The 19,601-nt window shown below is 36.6% G+C and overlaps 1 protein-coding gene across 3 annotated transcripts in view; it reads right to left on the reverse strand.

Annotated features, from left to right (window-relative positions):
• The window catches only part of TLK2 (tousled like kinase 2), a 126,249-nt gene that overhangs the window by 46,760 nt on the left and 59,888 nt on the right, over window positions 1-19,601 (reverse strand). For all 3 annotated transcript variants that reach the window (XM_040245037.1, XM_040245035.1, XM_040245036.1), the window contains 5 exons: window positions 18,998-19,165; window positions 7,162-7,257; window positions 5,758-5,850; window positions 2,090-2,200; window positions 728-864 (listed from right to left, as the gene is read on the reverse strand). In XM_040245037.1, the coding sequence (XP_040100971.1) occupies window positions 728-864; window positions 2,090-2,200; window positions 5,758-5,850; window positions 7,162-7,257; window positions 18,998-19,165 (605 nt within the window). The remainder of the gene's footprint in view (window positions 1-727; window positions 865-2,089; window positions 2,201-5,757; window positions 5,851-7,161; window positions 7,258-18,997; window positions 19,166-19,601) is intronic.

A 19,601-nucleotide genomic window follows, 5' to 3' on the forward strand; every position in this document is an offset into this window, starting at 1 on the left:
CCGAGTCTCAAACGGAAACGATCTACAAAATCAAAATAAGTAAGATACAGCAAAAGGTATCACAACTTTTAAGACTTCTTTTTTAAAGTCCTGAGCTGATATTAGCTATTTATGCAGTTGGAATTTTATGATTTTAAATGTTAATTTCCTCCTTGGAGTAAATACTTGAATGTTTTAAACCAAAGTTATAATAAAGTGAAGGAGGGCTCAAGATACCAAGTTATTGACAGGCACAGGCTGGCTCAATGCTCATCTTCAAGAAGGTGACTATCTCTGTTGACTGGATACTCTCCCCTTAAAGAGCCCAGGAACATGTCTTGTACATTCTTCCAAGGTTTTGTTTTATACCAAACTCAGGAAATCCTTCCTTGGGTCTTTGCCTATTTCAGTCTTCTGTGGACCCAGAATAAATGTTGGGAGTGGGCAGACTCCTAATGAAAACTTATTACATAATTAAAATGATATCAAGTCTTAGCTTTTTCTTCCTTAGTTTTGGCAATTCTGATTTTTTTAAGCTTTAATATAGAACTTGTTTTTTCATTCCTCTGATTATTTGCCATTTTTTCAGGACTTTATCTCATTCCTTACAATTCTTTACACATGTGGAAACAAAACTGAATGAAAAGAAGACTACCACTACTAAGATATTAATGACTACAATTACGAAAAAATTTAAAAATCCAAACCAACTTTTCAATTCTCAACTTTATCATCACAATTCACTTACTTAATAAGGTTCTGGAAAGCATAACCATCTGTCCACTGTTCAGTAAACGAAGCCCCGTGTCGGACAGTGGTAAAGTGGCCCAGTCTCAAGCGATCTTGCATGCTTTTGTCTCTACATGCCATCTTCTCTTGTTTTGACTTAGGGGAAAAGGACAAATAGAAAATAATCGTATTTTCCTATGAGAACTCAGAGGCAGCACTAGGTTCATTTTTTGTACTATGCTGCTCAAAGATTAGGACAACTGGCTAACTCGACACTGATTTCAGGAAGTACCCTAAAGCTATCAACATTTTATATAACCCACAAGCATTCTACATTAACATGTACTAACATATACATTTCTGTTATAAATGTGGAATTTCCCTTCTATAAAATGAATGAATTAAAAGATGAAGCAAAGTTCTCCTCAGTATCTTTGACATTAACAAAATAATTCATTTCACTTTTTATCAGTGTTCCCTGTCCCTTTAATAGCATTTCAAAGATTTCAGCAAAAAAACAAACCACTAGTCTGTCTCAAACCTCTAGCTTATAATCATTTCATTAGGAAGTACTGTCATCTTCAAACTTTCACTGTAAGATAAATAAGTACTAGAGATATGTTTTACAAATTTTAAGACATTAATTATTTATGATATATAATAAACAATTAAATATTTATAATAATTATAATAAATATTATTAAAGGCAAATTGCAACTAATCAGTTACTATTAATATAATAAAGGAGGCATCAGCCAATTAAATAATCATATACAAGTAATTGCCAACTAGTTTTTTAAAATACAAAACACTTAATTATCACATTATTATATAAATAAATTACTCTAAATACCATTTCTGAAATGGACATAAAACTATTGCTAAATGTCTGTATTAGTAATAGGATGTGCTGTGTGCTCAGTCACTCGGTCGTGTCTGCCTCTTTGCAGCCCCATAGATTATTGCCCACCAGGCTCCTCTGCCCATGGAATTTTGCAGGCAAGAATACTGAAGTAGGTTGCCATTTCCTATTCCAGGGGATCTTCCCGATCCAGGGATCAAATCTCTTTTGTCTTCTGCACTGGCATTTGGCGGGTGGGGTCTTTAACACTATGGCTACCTGAGCAGCCCTTTCCTAAACCCAAAAGCCCTTTGTTGGTTTTTTGTTCTTCTTTCCAAAGAAGAGACATGGATTTACATAAATGTTTCTTACCAAAAAAGCTAGGCACACCCATGCCCACATAAGACAGAGAACTAAAGCTGTGGTCAGTCCTTTCCTACTTTGAAATACTTTCACTTCAGGTAAAAAGTTAGAAGTCACAACAATGGCACACCCTAAGCATCTTGGGATACAGAGTTGAGGCCATTACTAATCACTTACCTTTTCTATAAGGAGTTTCTTGCTCATTGTCACACATCGATTTAATCGTTCTTTGTATTTCTCTAACATCTTTTGCTGTTCATCAATCTGCCGTCTCAAATCACAGTTGGCCTTCAGTGGAAAAAATTTCCTTAAATTAGCTCCAAGGAAGACAGATTAATACAAAAGCAGTTTCTAGGGAGTCTGAAAAGCATTTCTTTTGTTAAATTATAAGCAAAATTGAGATTTAAAGAGGTAAGAGTAACTATGTCTTTAAAAAAAGAAGGTAAATACTTTGTTCCTTGATTTTCTTTTAATAAACTTATCATTTATTAAAGATGAATTCTGTTATTTAGGATGTTTTTCTACTGGTCATACTTTACTCCTTCCCAAAGCCAGTTACAGATAAATCCAGTACCCCACACATGCTAATACTGTCACAAAATAAAAGAAAAAATCTATCATGAACAAGATGTTTAGAATTCATATAAATAGCACTTTTAAGCATTTATAGATTAAATACTTACAAAGGGTGAATAAGCACTACCAAAAAAACAACACATAATGTTTTTTACATTCAATTGTTGCTCTTCTGTTCTTCCTTCCAAAGAAGAAACATGGATTTACATAAATGTTTCTTACCAGAGAAGCCAGGCACACCCATGCCCACATAAGATAGAACTAACAAACAAGCTGAATACAAGGTCTTGGTTCAAGAAAACCAGAATGTAAATACACAGTTGATTTAGCTGTGGTCAGAAGGGTGGGCTAAATACTTTGAAAGATTCAAGACTCCTACAATAACAGAGAAGCAAAGAACCACTAACCCTAGGTCAATTTTGACTTGCAACTCCTGAGTTTACTCTTTTTTTTTTTTTTCCTTCTCCAAGGCATGAAAGTGAAAAGTGAAAGTGAAGTCGCTCTGAGTTTACTCTTGTGTTAAACAAAAGATATCTACTCTTTTGGCAAATAAATGATACTATAGCACACTCAATTGTTGAGACTTCAAAGCTTCATTTTAATCTGACCATTGTGCAACAGTTTCCATCTCCAAGTATCTGCTTTCCTCACAATTTCTTCCTATTAGTTCTTCTAAGAGAGCTCATGAGTTCTATGGACCACACTACCAAAGGGCAAGTACAAGGACATTTGGTTAAATATGTCTAATTCATACTTTAAAAACCTGCAAGCCAAAGATCATGTAATACGTATACATGAAGTTCAGTCTACTTTTGGAAGGTGCTGCTGCTGCTAAGTCGCTTCAGTCATGTCCAACTCTGTGCGACCCTATAACATCCATTAAAATCTATAATCAAATTTATGGAATCAACAGTCTCTGGCAGTTTACTTTAAATTGTAAGAACTCTAAATTTTTTGTAGTTTCCAACACTAATGATTTTGTGTTCAGGTTTAAAATAGCACCTGACTAGCAGCTCCTGATGCAGCCTTACCCAAACATGTAACTAAAATGGAAAAACTCAATCAATGGTCCATGCCTGTCTGAAAGGAGACGTAAAGAGTAGTGGTTATTCCCCGTCCCTCTGAATCAGAAACACAAGCTCTCATCAATCTGAAAAACTGGCATCTCTCCTTTGTGTCTTCTTTTTTGACATAACCATTCCATTGGCACTGTTCTAGATCCAAAGAAAGACTACAATCTTCAGAAAACAAAGGATTAGAAAGCTGGGAGTGGTAAAGAGGACATACTGCTTCCTGGGAAGTAAAACCATATTTTTAAAACTCCCAAAAGAATCCTAAGTTAAGGTCAGTGTTTCACATACTCCATCTTCTCAATCTTAAGAAAATTAGATGATGAAGGAAGAAGACAAGCCCATGATCCTTTTTTAGCTCAGCAGAGTTACCCTGGCCAAAAATCTTAATTTTTTGGTTTAGATTAGACAACCTGACTAAGATTTCTATAAACACACAATATCTAATTATAAACCTTGGCAATTCAACGAGCACCCAAGTGAAAAGAAGAGACATTAAGAGCAACACCAAGCAAGCATACATGCTAACAATGAAAGATGGAAAATAGGTACTGAGTTTAAATATGGCTCTTCTCACTGAAGGATGGAGAAAAGCAAACTAAGAAACAAAACCACCAGGCCTAAGGAAAAATGTTTCTGAATAGAAAAGGGAACATCAGCTTGAGAATAATAAAAACATTGGAGATTAAAATGTTAGCCAATTTTATTTACAAATTGGTAGCGTTTACGTATAGATGCATTTATGTACACGCTACAGGGACTTTGCTGGCAGTCCAACAGTTAAGACTTCATGCCTCCACTACATGGGAATCCCTGACTGGGGAACTGCGATCCCATATGCTGCGTGATGTGGCCAAAAAATAAAAATAAATAATTTCTTAAAAAATTTTTATATATGCTATAAATAGATCAAAAATTACTATAGTAAATATACCAAATGTTTTAATCGCAGTTAATGGAATTATGGGTGTCATTTTATTTTTTTTTAGTATTTTTACTATTCTCTAAATTTATTATAAAGAGTATGTATTGCTTTTTACAATAAGAAAACAATAAACCTTAAAATATTTTTAAAAGGGTCAGTCAATATGCCAAACTGTATATTAAAAAATTATTTCAGAAAATATCATGGTATTACTGTATAGCACAAGGAACTCTACTCAATATTCTGCAATAATCTATATGAGAAAAGAATCTAAAAAAGAATGAATATATGTACAACTGAATTACTTTGCTATACATCTGAAAAATAACAATGTAAATCAATCATACTCCAATAAAATTAAAATTAAAAAAAAAAATTGTATATTTTCTAGAGGTATATTTTTAACTCCATATAGCTACTTTTAAAGTTTCTCTTGTGAGCACAAAACACTTTAGATGAATACGGTATAAAAGATATAAAATGCAAAACCAGGACTGAAAAGTACTTGTGAAATAGTTTTTAAAATTCAAATACACATATATGTGGAATCTAGAAAAATGGTAGAGATTAACCTATTTCCAGAGCAGGAACAGAGACACAGACGTGGAGAACAGATATGTGGACGGGGGGTGGGGCGTGGGGGGTGAGGAGGAGAATGGGATGGTGAGACAAACTGGGAGACTGGGACTGACACATATATACTGCCACGTGTAACACAGACTGCTAATGGGAAGCTGCTGTAAAGCACAGGAAGCTCCGCTCGGGTTCTGTGACGGCCAAGAGGGGTGGGATGGGGGGGGGTGGTGGGGTCCAAGAGGGAAGGGATATATGTATGCATACAGCTGATTCACTTCATCGTACAGCAGAAACTAATACAACATAGCAATTATATTCCAATTTTTAAAAATCAATAAACTTTAAAAAAATTCAAAGACATTAAAAAAAAATTTTCCCTGATATGTGAAAACAACACTCTATATACATATTCTCACAGCTTCAACTCTCCACAGATATAGTCCTCTAGTATATATTTAAATACTAAAATTCTACAATTAAAGATGTCCAATGTAAAGATACTGTTTGGAATATAGTTTGATCCTTGTTACCTACTCAGATTCCCTCAGATCAAAGGAAAATATCCAAATGTCTACATTTTAACTTTATTATTTGGTTACAGTAATTATCTCTATGATATGCACGTAATTCATACCTATAAATATCGATAAATCAATCAGTGCTTGTTATAAAATCTCGTATGACATTTTCATACTTACTCTTAATAAATCATCTATTCTTCCTTCCTTCTTCTCTAAGTCAGAATTCTTACTGTTTTCTAGTGCAGATATTTTTTCTATTGTGAGGTCAGACTACAGAGATAAGCAGAAAACAAACTTAGGATTCATCTCAAAATATTACATGTCATCACATTTTTCTCATTACTTTTCTGAAAAAAAGCACTTGACAACACAACTAGCCTGGAATCACATGGCTCAAGAGATTAAATCTGCCTTTCTCATCTCATTCTTTAAGCATGACGTTCTGCTATACTTGCCCTTCAAAAATATATTAACTCTGGAATAAAATATATGAATTCTCAAAATACTGTGCACTGAACAGTAAAGAAACATACTCTCTAGAAATGAAACTAAATTTGAACAGAAAAGGTCATCAGAGGAGAAAGGACCCAAATCTCTAAAGAACAAATATGCCACCTAGTGGAAACAGAGCAACTGGAAGAAGAGAGATGAATGCTCAACTACCTAAGTCTATTCAACTATTCAGAAATTTAATTCAAATAAGATTAAAATCTGCTCCTGAGGGCTGTTTAGCGCTTGTGACTTAAGAAATTCTCCTAGATTGCCAGGCATCCTGTCTTGAAGGCAACAAGGTACCAACAGGAGCTCAACACAACAAAACGGAGAGTATATCCATTACCCTTTTCGCACATATTATCTTTGAATATTCACAACATTCCCTAAATTAAGGAGTTTCTGAAGACTGTTTAAGGAAGAATTATGTTGGTGTGTCACATGTTAAAGAAGTTTAAAACAAGGGATTACTGTGTATCACACGGAACTATATTCAATAGTTTGTAATAAACCATGATGGAAAAAGAATCAGAAAAAAAAGAATACAGACACATACATATATATATGTATAACCAATCACTTTGCTATGCATGTGAAATTAACACAATATTCTAAATCAACTATATTTCAATAAAAAAGATTCACTGCCACCTACCGTAAGTACTGTGCCAACAAGTGTTTTGTAGACACTAAGATGATGATAACCAACCACATTTTACAGATAATTTGAACTAAAGAAAAATGAGGCCCCAAAAGATAAAGCATAGTTGCAGAGCTAGAAACTGAATCGGGGTCCTAAGTTCTCCAAAACAAGTGCTTTTTTCCTTAACACCATGCTGCAATATAATCATTTCTGTCTATAATCTTTCTGAATACATCAGAAAGGCAAAGAAACACCTCAAAAAGTTAAAAGCACCTTCCAAAAGACTTGAAATATTCATAATGCAAGTTCTGAATACAACACACACAAATAAATGAGATGAAGCCAGAGAAATAAAGGGAGAGAAAAGACCCAGATTTTACACGTAGTGTTAGCATTTTTACTCCGAAGCAGTTCTTTCCCTCCCCGTTTATCAACCGCTGACCTACCTGGGTCTGCCTGTGCTGGATGGAGATCTGTTTCTGGGAGCTGCAGGAATGCTCTGTGTTGCCCGATCCTGTAGATGAGGGACTGTTTTGCTGAGCCTGGAATAAAGGTGTACCACCAATCACAAGAAGTCTTCCATCTCTCTCCATGAACATTTGTATGGATGCAAACAATTACATAAAACAAATACTTCCTGATGAAAGCCAAGATTCAGGGCCATGGAGTCAAGATGAAAAGCATACACAATTCAAATGAAAAGTAAGGGCTTGACATGGTGGCTTAGACCATTTTAACCGTAAATAGTTTAAAACAACAAATGCTTACAAATGAATTTTTAAAATATGGAAATTAAGTATGTAAATGTCCTTTTCAAGGTACAACTGATGCTTGAAAAACACATGGGTTAAGGGTGCTGACCACCCACCCTCCTCCCCCCACCATGCAGTCAAAAATCCACAGGTAACGTTACAGGTGGCCCTCTGGATCCACAGTTCTGAATCTGATTAAACCAGTCTCGAATGATGTAACACATAGTATGGACTATTAAAAAAATTCCATATCAAAGTGGACCTGAGCAGTCAGTCCAAACCCACGTCTTAAGAGTCAAATGTAAATGTGCTTTCGCAGGACAGGCTGGTGAAGCACTCAAGCACAAGGGACGCTTATGACTCCAAGCAGAAAGGACTGGGAACTTCTATTCAGAAGAGCATCCAAGACCCTCAAACTTCATCCAGAAACACACAGTGGGCCAAAAATTCTGGCCGATTTACAATATTGTCACTTGTTTACTGTGACATTTTACACATAAATAATGGGGCATTCTAAGGCACTTTCAAATTTAGAAGGTTTGGGACTTAATATAATTCAACTGTTCAAGAGTAGCAATCAGCATATAGACAGTCACCAACTTAACAATGGTTCCACTTAAGTTTTCAACTCTATGATGGTGCAAAAGCAATACGTTCAGTAGAAATGGTACTTCAAATTTTGAATTTTGACCTTTTCCTGGGTTAGTAACATGTGACACAGTACTCTCTCATGATGCCAGGCAGCAGCAGCAGGCCACAGCTCCCAGTCAGCCACAGAGTCATGAAGGTAAACAACCAGATACACTGACAGCCAAACACCCAGACAACCATACTGATTTTTACTTTCAGTATTCAACAAATTACATGAGATTCACCACTATATTATAAAATAGACTCTGTGTTAGGTGACTGCAGGCTAATGTACATGTTCTGAGCACACTTAAGGTAAGCGAGGCTGAGCTATGATATATTCGGTAGGTGAGGTATATTAAATATATTTTGATTTACAAATGATATTTTCAATTCATGACCTGTTTATCAGGACCTAGTCCCATCATAAGTCAAGGAAGACCTTTACTCCAAAGAGTCCTTTTAAAAACAAAATTGCACTCAACATAGTACAACCTTTCATAATACATAATTAGACATAATTACAAAATACTGGATATTCTGGGGATTATGGGCTAATGGAAATATCATCTCATCAGAGAATATAGTGTTTTGACATAATTTAAGTTTCATCTGGTACTTCCTAATTATTCCTTTAATTATTTCTTTATTTGTTAACATTAAAACAATGTATAACCATCACCTATTGAGCAATTACTGCCATGATCACCAGTAGTCCTCCAGTTCAGTCACTCAGTCATGTCCGACTCGTTGTGACCCCATGAACCGCAGCATGCCAGGCCTCCCTGTCCTTCACCAACTCCCAGAGTTTATCCAAATTCATGTCCATTGAGTCGGTGATGCCATCCAACCATCTCATCCTCTGTCGTCCCCTTCTCCTCCTGCCCTCAATCTTTGCCTGCATCAGAGTCTTTTCAAATGAGTGAACACTTCGAATCAGGTGGCCAAAGTATTTGAGTTGCAGCTTCAACATCAGTCCTTTCAATGAACACCCAAGACTGATTCCTTTAAGATGGACTGGCTGGATCTCCTTGCAGTGCAAGGGACTCTCAAGAGGCTTCTCCAAAACCACAGTTCAAAAGCATCAATTCTTCAGTGCTCAGCTTTCTTTATAGTCCAACTCTCACAACCATACATGACTAGTGGAAAAACCATACCCTTGACTAGATGGACCTTTGTTGGTAAAGTAATGTCTCTGCTTTTGAATATGCTTTCTACGTTGGTCATAACTTTCCTTCCAAGGAGCAAGCGTCTTTTAATTTCATGGCTGTAGTCACCATCTGCAGTGATTTTGGAGCCCCCCAAAATAAAGTCCAACACTGTTTCCACTGTTTCCCAAGAAGTGATGGGACCGAATGCCATGATCTTCGTTTTCTGAATGTTGACCTTTAAGCCAACTTTTTCACTCTCCTCTTTCACTTTCATCAAGAGGCTTTTTAGTTCCTCTTCACTTTCTGCCATAAGGGTGGTGTCATCTGCATATCTGAGGTTTTTGATATTTCTCCCAGCAATCTTGATTCCAGCTTGTGTTTCTTCCAGTCCAGTGTTTCTCATGATGTACTCTGCATAGAAGTTAAATAAGCAGGGTGACAATATACAGCCTTGACGTACTCCTTTACCTATTTGGAACCAGTCTGTTGTTCCATGTCCAGTTCTAACTGTTGCTTCCTGTACCTGCATACAGATTTCTCAAGAGGCAGATTAGGTGGTCTGGTATTCCCATCTCTTTCAGAATTTTCCACAGTTTGCAGTGGTCCATACAGTCAAAGGCTTTGGCAATAGTCAATAAAACAGAACAGATGTTTTTCTGGAACTCTCTTGCTTTTTTGATGATCCGGCAGATGTTGGCAATTTGATCCTTGGTTCCTCTGCCTTTTCTAAAACCAGCTTGAACATCTGTGAGTTCATAGTTCATGTATTGTTGAAGCCTGGCTTGGAGAATTTTGAGCATTACTTTACTAGCATGTGAGATGAGTGCAACTGTGCAGTAGTTTGAGCATTCTTTGGCATTGCCTTTCTTTGGGATTGGAATGAAAATTGACCTTTTCCAGTCCTGTGGTCACTGCTGCATTTTCCAAATTTGTTGACATATTGAGTACAGCACTTTCACAGCATAATCTTTCAGGATTTGAAACAGCTCAACTGGAATTCTATCACCTCCACTAGCTTTGTTCGTAATGATGCTTCCTAAGGCCCACTTGACTTCGCATTCCAGGATGTCTGGCTCTAGGTGAATGATCACACCATCATGATTATCTGGGTCGTGAAGATCTTTTTTGTACAGTTCTTCTGTGTATTCTTGCCACCTCTTCTTAATATCTTCTGCTTCTGTTAGGTCCATATCATTTCTGTCCTTTATCGAGCCCATCTTTGCATGAAATGTTCCCTTGGTATCTCTGAGTTTCTTGAAGAGATCTCTAGTCTTTCCCATTCTGTTATTTTCCTCAGTTTCTTTGCATTGATCACTGAGGAAGGCTTTATCTCTCCTTGCTATTCTTTGGAACTCTGCATTCAAATGGGTATATCTTTCCTTTTCTCCTTTGCTTTTTGCATCTCTTCTTTTCACAGCTATTTGTAAGTCCTCCTTATACAGCCATTTTGCTTTTTGCATTTCTTTTTCTTGGGGATGGTCTTGATCTCTGCCTCCTGTACCAGGTCATGAACACTGTCCATATGTACAATGTCCATAGTTCTTCAAGCACTCTGTCTAGTCCCTTAAATCTATTTCTCACTTCCACTGTATAATCGTAAGGGATTTGATTTAGGTCATACCTGAATGGTCTAGTGGTTTTTCCTACTGTCTTCAATTTAAGTCTGAATTTGCCAAAAAGGAGTTCATGATCTGAGCCACAGTCAGCTCCTGGTCTTGTTTTTGCTGACTGTATAGAGCTTCTCCATCTTCAGCTGCAAAGAATATAATCAATCTGATTCCAGTACTGACCACTTGGGGATGTCCATGTGTAGAGTCTTCTCTTGTGTTGTTGGAAGAGGGTGTTTGCTATGACCAGTGCATTCTCTTGGCAAAACTCTATTAGCCTTTACCCTGCTTCATTCTGTACTCCAAGGTCAAATTTGCCTGTTACTCCAGGTGTTTCTTAACTTCCTACTTTTGCATTCCAGTCCCCTATAATGAAAAGGACATCTTTTTTGGGTGTTAGTTCTAAAAGGTCTTGTAGATCTTCATAGAACCATTCAACTTCAGCTTCTTCAGCATTACTGGTCAGGGCATAGACTTGGATTACCTTACAAAACCGTATAAGGAGGTGCTGCTATTTCCATTTATAGATAAAGAAAATGCAAATCTGAGATATTAAGCATCTATGTGGGGTCACAGAGCTAGTCAGTGGGGGAGTAAGAATTGAGGGCTGTCTGCATCCACAGTAACCAATCTCTATGAGCACAGTACACTGACTGTCTCACGTCAGCCATTATGGGTACTGCTGTGAATAGGCCACAAGCAAGCTAAGCACTTCATACACTCAACAAAACTGAAAGCTCACAATAGTCTTGTAAGGTAGGCAATAACATCATCTCCGTTTTTATCTATTCATTCATCAAGTACTCACTGAAACATCCTCATCTAAGTATGATGTTAGGTGCTCAGGACACAATGGCCAAGAAAAACAGAAACAAAACCTAAAGGCCCAGTCATCACTCTGCCTTATAAAACTCATAAACCAAGAAAAGGTGTATTAAGCACTGGATAAATACTTGTTGACAGAAACTGTTAAATAATCATATAATAAATACAAAACTGCAATTAAGGACATGTGCTATAAGCATACACAACAAGGTACCTAACCTAACTTAATAAATTGAGGGTGAATTCCTTGATAAAATAATATCAGAGTTAAAATTTGAAGGAAATAAGCAGTCAAAGAGAAGAGACGATAGGGTCATTCCAGGTTCTCACATTCCATACAAGAACCCAAGGAGAAGAGAGAATTGTTGTGGGGATCAAAAAGTAAAAAATGAGGAGTCAGTCTCAAAGAGATAAAACAATGTACACAGCCTGTAGGTCAGAGCAGTGATTAGAGCCAGGTTTAGGAGGGTCTGAATAACTGATAATGTTCCCCACTCTTCCTGCAATGTGCCAAACCTAACCTCGTCTTATTGATGAAGGGTTAAGATTGTAAAACTCACATACTATACTGCATTGTGATATAACCATTATCTCCTTCAGTTATCATCAGATTGCTTTTAAAATCCTATCCTTTTAAAATCTATCTCTAAATATTACTGAGCTGCTTTCATAATAAACACCAACACGAAATCACATGACAGGCTAAAAGTCTCTTTCTGTAAACTTCTAGATTTGGGGATATGGGTTTTTAATTTTTTTTTAATGCTTTTTCCTTTTTTAACATGTGCTCATTTCTAAGTTTTCTTTCAGCAAACAAAGGGTGCTAGAATGTCATTCAAGGAGATGTTTCCAAATTAAAGCTCTCTGTAAAATGTACACATAAATAGCCCATGATAAGAAGTAAAACTGCAGAAAATTAACTGAGTCAGTGGGACAGAAGTAAGCAAATCCTCATGAAAATGAAAATAATACTTACAAAGAATCGGAGAACCACAAAAATATAAGGACCTACTGTGACAAGTGACTCCATGAAAATACTCTAATTCTTATCATTCATTCGGTATTAATTATGAACCTCTGTGCCTGGTCCTGTGTTAAACACTAGAAATGCAACACTGGAAAACAAAGAGAGCTTAGTCTCCTGAGTCCACAATTACAGGATCATGTTCTCAAGAAATGAGAAGCTGATGGCCTTGCTAAGCAGACCATTGTAGTTGTAAATTTAGTTCAACCCTTACTCGGCAAAACATCCTTCCCAGACTTCCGTGTTCTTCGTTCCAACTAGAGAAGTAGTATTGGCTTCTAATTCATAATTACAGGCTAGATTTCCCAAAGTCCTACTGATACTTAGAAGATTTTCTTTCTAAATGAAACCCTAATAGCATTAAGAAACAAAGGAGAATTAAGAATCAGAAATTTTTAAAAACTTTAAATTTTAAGAAACATTCAAAAGCATTTGGGATCAGACTGATAGAGAAAGTAAAATAAATTAACAGCTGAAAACACCAGCAGTAAAACAGGCTGGTTCTTTTCAAGAGAACTCCTCCAAAGCCCCACACTGAGATTTACCTTTACCAGGAGTGACCCATGGAACAATTATCAGACATTTAAAACCTATATAGTCCAACAAGGTCCCCTCTTGATCTCTCCCTTGCATAGTGAGAGCCATGGATACTACTGCTTCTGAACCAAGGGTAAAACACAAGAATTGGTCTCTTAAATTAAAAAAACAAACATGTAAATATTTAAAATGGAAATGAGTGAGTCCAGGGGGAGGGGCTTCTGGTGTGAATATTGTGTCCTAAGGAAAATAGCAAAGAAAGTACAGTATCCCTGCCCCCTATAACTGACAGAATGGAGGAATACGTGGAATACACTGCTAAGAGTTAAAGAGTTACCCAGCAAAACAACGCCCTCCTTATTTCCATGTTTGTAAAGGAGCTGGTTTTTCTGCTGAGAGCTGACCAGATTCTTACACAGGGATAACACTCACACTCACACACACACCAATGGAGGGCTATTTGGGAACTAGTACAATGCCACTGCAGGAAAAAATCCATGCCAATAACCTATGCTAAAGCACTCTAATAGTACATTTTTCAAGAAAACCAACAGCACAAAGTGAAGATGCAACATGAAAAAACAAAACCTGATCCAAGAGAAAACAGAGAATTCAATAAAAACAACTTAAAAAATAAAATATGTTCAGAGAGGGTTAAAAGGATACCGCATCTATAAAAATGAAAAAGCAGTAAAAAACATGAAAAATTAATATGACAAGATAGTTCAGTTCAGTTCAGTTGCTCAGTTGTGTCCGACTCTTTGTGACCCCATGAATCACAGCACGCCAGGGTGACAAGATAAGTGCATTTTGTTACTTAGCTCGTCTATTTACTTTTTAGAATATTGATGACAAGATAAGAGTATCAATATTCTAAAAAGTAAATAGACGAGTTAAGTAACAAAATGCACAGAACTGAATACAGAAAATCTGAAAGACAATGTCAAGAAAATCTCCCAGAGGAAGAAACCAAGTCAAGTAGCATGAAAGAAAAATTAAGAAACATGAACAGGAAGAGGCTTCAAAACTATCTAACAGGCTTTAGGAGGAAAAGAGCAGAGGGGAAAAAAAAAAATCTAAGAATACTAAAATAAAGCTTCTCTGAGGTAAAAGGTTTTTTAAGACTAAAAAAAGGCTATGACATGACAAGGACAAGACAAATAGTGGATAGACCTCAAGAACAAAAAGATACTATATGATCATCTCAACAGATGTAGAGAAAGCATCGAATACCCTTTCATGATGAACTCAATGAACTCAGAAAAAAAGGGAACTTTTTCAATACCAAAAAAGGCCATCTCTGAAAAACATTTGCAATAACATGAAAAAGAATAAACTCTTAGAAATAATTTGAACAAAGCAAGGGCAAAATCTACACACCAAAAATTCCAAATTTTATTACTAATTAAAAGAAATTAAAGATACCTAAATAAATGGAAAGATATCTCATATTCATGGACTGGAAAACAATATTTTTATGAAGTCAATACTCCCCCAAATTAGTCTGCAGAGTCAGCACAACTGCTAGAAATTTCATCTGGTCTGTTTACAGAAACTGAAAAGCTGATCCTAAAATTCATATGGAAATACAAGGGATCCCACAGCCAAAAAAAAATCTGCAAACTACATTTCTAAAAATTAAAGCATTTAAGAACATCTTATATAATGTTAAAAGATGTAGCTTTTGAGGAAATAACAGACTTCATATATATATTAAAAAAACCTTTTAGACCTTGACAACTATAACTGTCTCATTCAATCTAAACTAATTCAGTGACTAGGACTGTTTTCTTCTCAGTGAATCCAATAAAATCACTCGGTTTTACGGTGCACAATAATGAAACAACCATAATATTCTAAATGCTCCTTAAATGTTTTCAATTTTTAGAATAATTTATAAAGCAGAAACAATTCAATTATAGTTAAAATAACAAACTAAATATCGCAAACAATGTAGTAATAACTAAAAAGCTGAAAGATGAAAAAGGAAGCTGGGTACGTTAAACATCTCTCACAATGGAGAATGTTGAGTACATAAAAGATAATCTGAAGTTAAAATGGTATTTAGTACAAAATCTAAAACAAACTTTTAACAGTGGTTATCTCATGAATACAAAGGAAAGAATTTTACTCTTCTCTATCACTTCAATTATTCGTAGGTCATGCACATATACTACTTTCACAATTTAGAAAATTATGTTTATAACGTTGAAAATCAAATTTCCTATGTTGAAATACATAAAATCATGTAGCAATATGATTTTAAACGGGCTTCCCTTGTGGCTCAGCTGGTAAAGAATCCGCCTGCAATGCAGGAGACCTGGATTCGAACCCTAGGTTGGCAAGAACCCCTGGAGAAGGGAAAGACTACCCACTCCAGTATTCTGGCCTAGAGAATGCCATGGACGTCCATGAGATCAAACATTCAAAGGATCAGACTCATAATATTCTGCCACCTATTTTTACTTATCAGTATTGATCTATAGGTCTTTCATTGCCAGCACATATACCTACTTTTTTTAATGAGGGCAATACTGCCCCACATTAATCTGCAGAGTCGGCACAACTGCTATAAATTCCATCTGGTCTGGTTTACAGAAACTGAAAAGTTGATCCTAAAATTTATATGGAAATGCAAGGGATTCCATGGCCAAAAAAAGTCTACAAACGACATAAAAGTCTATCTCACTTCATTGGTCAACTGTAGAGAATCCCATTGTATATACATACTATATTTTATTTAACTAGTCCTTATATGAAAGATGTCTTCATTAATTCATACAACATATAATTAAACTGCGTGTATATGAGAGCAGATCCTGTTCCAGCGTTGGCGGTGCAGAAGTGAACAAAGTTAAGTCCTTGACCTGATGCAGCTTACATTTCAGTGGAGGGGAGTTAGGATGGGGGTGAGGAGTGAGACAAAGAAGTAAATTATAGCAGGTAAGCTGGTGATAAGGCTAAGAAGAAAAATTAGGGCACAGCAGCTATATAACATTTGGGGGGAGCAGGAAGGAGTGCTATCTTATACAATACAGCCTTTCTAATAGGCTGTAGACTTAAGCAGAGACTAGAGAGAACCAAGGGGACAAGGCAAGGTGATATCTAGAGGAAGTATGTTAAGATAAAGGCCCTGAGGTGAGAGACAACAGGTAGTATTTGAAGAAGAAAGGCAGCCCGTGAGGATGGAACTTGGTGAGGGAGGGAGGCAGTAGTAATAGATGTCAAAGTGGTGGGAAACAGGCCATGCAAAGCATTATGTGCCATTATAAACACTTGTGAGCAGGAGAGTGGCATGCCTGGACTTAAGCTCCAATGGGATCACTCTCATCTCCTGAGAACAAAGGCAGAAGCTAACAGTTCAGGTAAGAGGCTGCCACCATGATCTCAGTGGGAGACGAGATTTGAGTGGTCATCGTTAAGGGCAGGAGAAGCGGCAGGATTCTGAATATATTTTGAAGGTAAAATCAGTAGACTTGCTGATGGATTCAGAATTAGGATATAAAATAAAGAGATAAGACTAGAATGACTCCAGGATTTTTGAACAACTGTAAGCTGAGAGCTGATAACTACTGAGATGTGGAAGAAATGGGGTTTGGAATGGGGGAACAAAGTGAAGAATTCAGCTTCGGTTGTGTTAAATTTGGTATGCCTATTAGACACAGACAACTGACTACATAGGTCCAGAATTCAGGGAAGGGCTCTGGGCTGCAGATGTAAATTTGGAAGTCTTCTGAGTATAGGTGATGACTGAAAGTAAGAAACTAAACGAGACTCTCCTTACTGAAAGATGGTATACAAGAGGACTGAAGACTGAGCCAGTATTTGGAGATCCAGGAAATGAAGAAGAATCAAAAAGGCAGAAGCAAAGAAAAGACGATGTGCTTAGAGAAGAAGGGACTGATCAACTGCAGCTAATGAATTATACTGAATAAGTTCTGAGAACTGATTGCCAGACTTAGCAACGTGGAGATAACAGGTATTCTTGTTAGAAGTTCCTCTGAAACACTGTCGAAGGACACTGCTTCCAGATTTTTGCCAATTTATAAACAATACAATAAACATCTTTGTGTAGTTCATGGGAATGGAATTTCAGGACCCAAAGATATGTAAACTTAACACTGAGATACACTGCCAACTTGTCCAAATGACTGTACCAATTTATACATACACATAGCACTGTATGTGTATCTAAACCACTACCTGCACCAAGAATCACCAAATTTACTAGTCCTTGTCAATTTGATAAGTTATTTTATTTTACATTTCTCTATGGCTAAAGTTAACCAATTTTCCACACTGTTAGACATTTGTCCTTTTTTTCCCCGTTAAAACTGCCTGTTCATAGCCTTTGCCTTTTATTTTTTTTTAAAGGAAACGCTTGTCTCTATTAACCAACATTTGTTATATATTTGCTAACTTTTTTGCTTTTCTCCTTTTTTATCTCACTAAGTTTATATCCCAGTTGGAACTGCAGAGAAGCAAAGAGAAACAGAACTATATCAAAGCTTCTAGGCCTTTGGTTTTTATACTATTTCCATGTTCCTTCTTCAGATGTGATTACCATATTACTCCTCTATAAGAAAGTATTCCAAAGCAGAGAGATGCTGGGCCATCATGGTGGCAGTGGAGATGGTGAGAGATGGTCAGATTCTAGACGTAAGTATGTTTTCTGATAGATTAGATGTAGAATATGAGGAAAAAAGGAGGCATTAAAGATAAAGCCACATGTCTTAGTTCTCTATTGCTCAGCAATAAATTACCCCCAAACTTAAAGAACTGTGAGGTAATACATGGGTACTGTTTTAAGCTGAGGAAGGTAAGAATGAGAGAAGGAAGAAAGGGCAGAAGGGATTCAAATAATACACAATGATCCCTATCTAATTATTTTATTATTTTTAATCTCCTTTCCTTAAGACACCCACCATTTCATGGCCTTTTTTAATACAATCATACGTGGGTTAATCCCAGAGATTATAGAGATTTATCTGCTCAGAAACCATGGAGGAAATAAGGAGGAAACAGATTACTGGAGAAAATGAACCAGTAAGAGAGAAAGAAACGTTGTTCAATGGTATTGTTAGCTCTAAAGGAGGCCCCTAAAAATGGAAGGATAGGGCAATGGGGCTTTTTGTTGCTTTACTGCATCACTGAAAACAAACAGGTCCTTGGCAGGGTAAAGAAACCAAGAAAAGCAACAACTTTTAAGTCAAACTGCATTATAATTTGGCAAATAAACAAATGGGGTCAAACATTTATAATAATCAAATTCCTGTTCTTCAAGGAAGAAGTAAGCTGAAAGGAACAAACAGGTAGCCAAATAGTCTTGGAAAAGCAACTGCGCTAATACTCTGAAGAAATGAGCGAAAGCAAGCATGCAGGCTGTCCAGATACCATAGAGGGGAAAATGACTAGTAAGCGTGCCTGTCCCCACACTAGTATTTTATTAACTTGACTATTACTTCAAATAACTGATGGTTGGAGTCTGGAGATTTTATTTTTAATTGTAATGGAATTTAATCTGTATTTTCTGTTCTTTGTCAACCTGAGGTTGTGTTTTCCATCCCACAGGACACTCAGACTTTGATAAAGCAGTCTCTCTCAGTGCCTTGAGCAAGCAGGGCCAAGCACAAGCACACATCTTTACAGGTAACACAGAGTTAGAAATCATCATCTCTCTACCAAAAATCCTTACTCAAACTCCATCTCAGCTCCAGGAAAACAAGGATGTGCATAAACACAGCCTCAGTACTCACTGAGACAAAAGTGAAGCAGAGGCCAGCTCCCCTCTGTGCCAGCTGCTCGGTGTCGAGCCGAGGTTTTGCCAGCATCACTGACATAAGCGTTGGCAGGGCAGACTGCTCCTCTGACACCTCCTTTGTCGCGCTGCCATCTAAACCATAGAGAGGCTGTTCTACTCGCCGCTGGAAAACATGAAAGAAAACACACAAATTACATGACAAAGAAAACATCTGATACTGCCAAAACGTGCAACAGATTAAAACACAGTTATCAGATATAAGAAGGACTTACAAAAAAAAAACCCTCTGAAAACAAATATGGAGAGTACAGTAACATTATCACTGGATTATGACCTATCTTAGTACATTTTAATGGTTCTATATCTACAGAACTCTGAATTTGCAGGTTACTTTGTAGAGTTCAACAAATAACTTCATTATACCCTCAATTCTACAAGGAAATGCTATTTCTAACCTCTAGGTTAATAAAGATTAAGGCATTTGGCCCCTACTTCACTCTCTATTCTATTCTATTACCATATTATACCCATATGCAAAATATAAAATAAATACAAACAAAAGAATAATATACCACAATTATGTATGGCTTATTAAACGT

Source organism: Oryx dammah, unplaced genomic scaffold, assembly GCF_014754425.2.
Source record: "Oryx dammah isolate SB20612 unplaced genomic scaffold, SCBI_Odam_1.1 HiC_scaffold_8, whole genome shotgun sequence".
Taxonomy (NCBI): Eukaryota; Metazoa; Chordata; class Mammalia; order Artiodactyla; family Bovidae; genus Oryx; species Oryx dammah.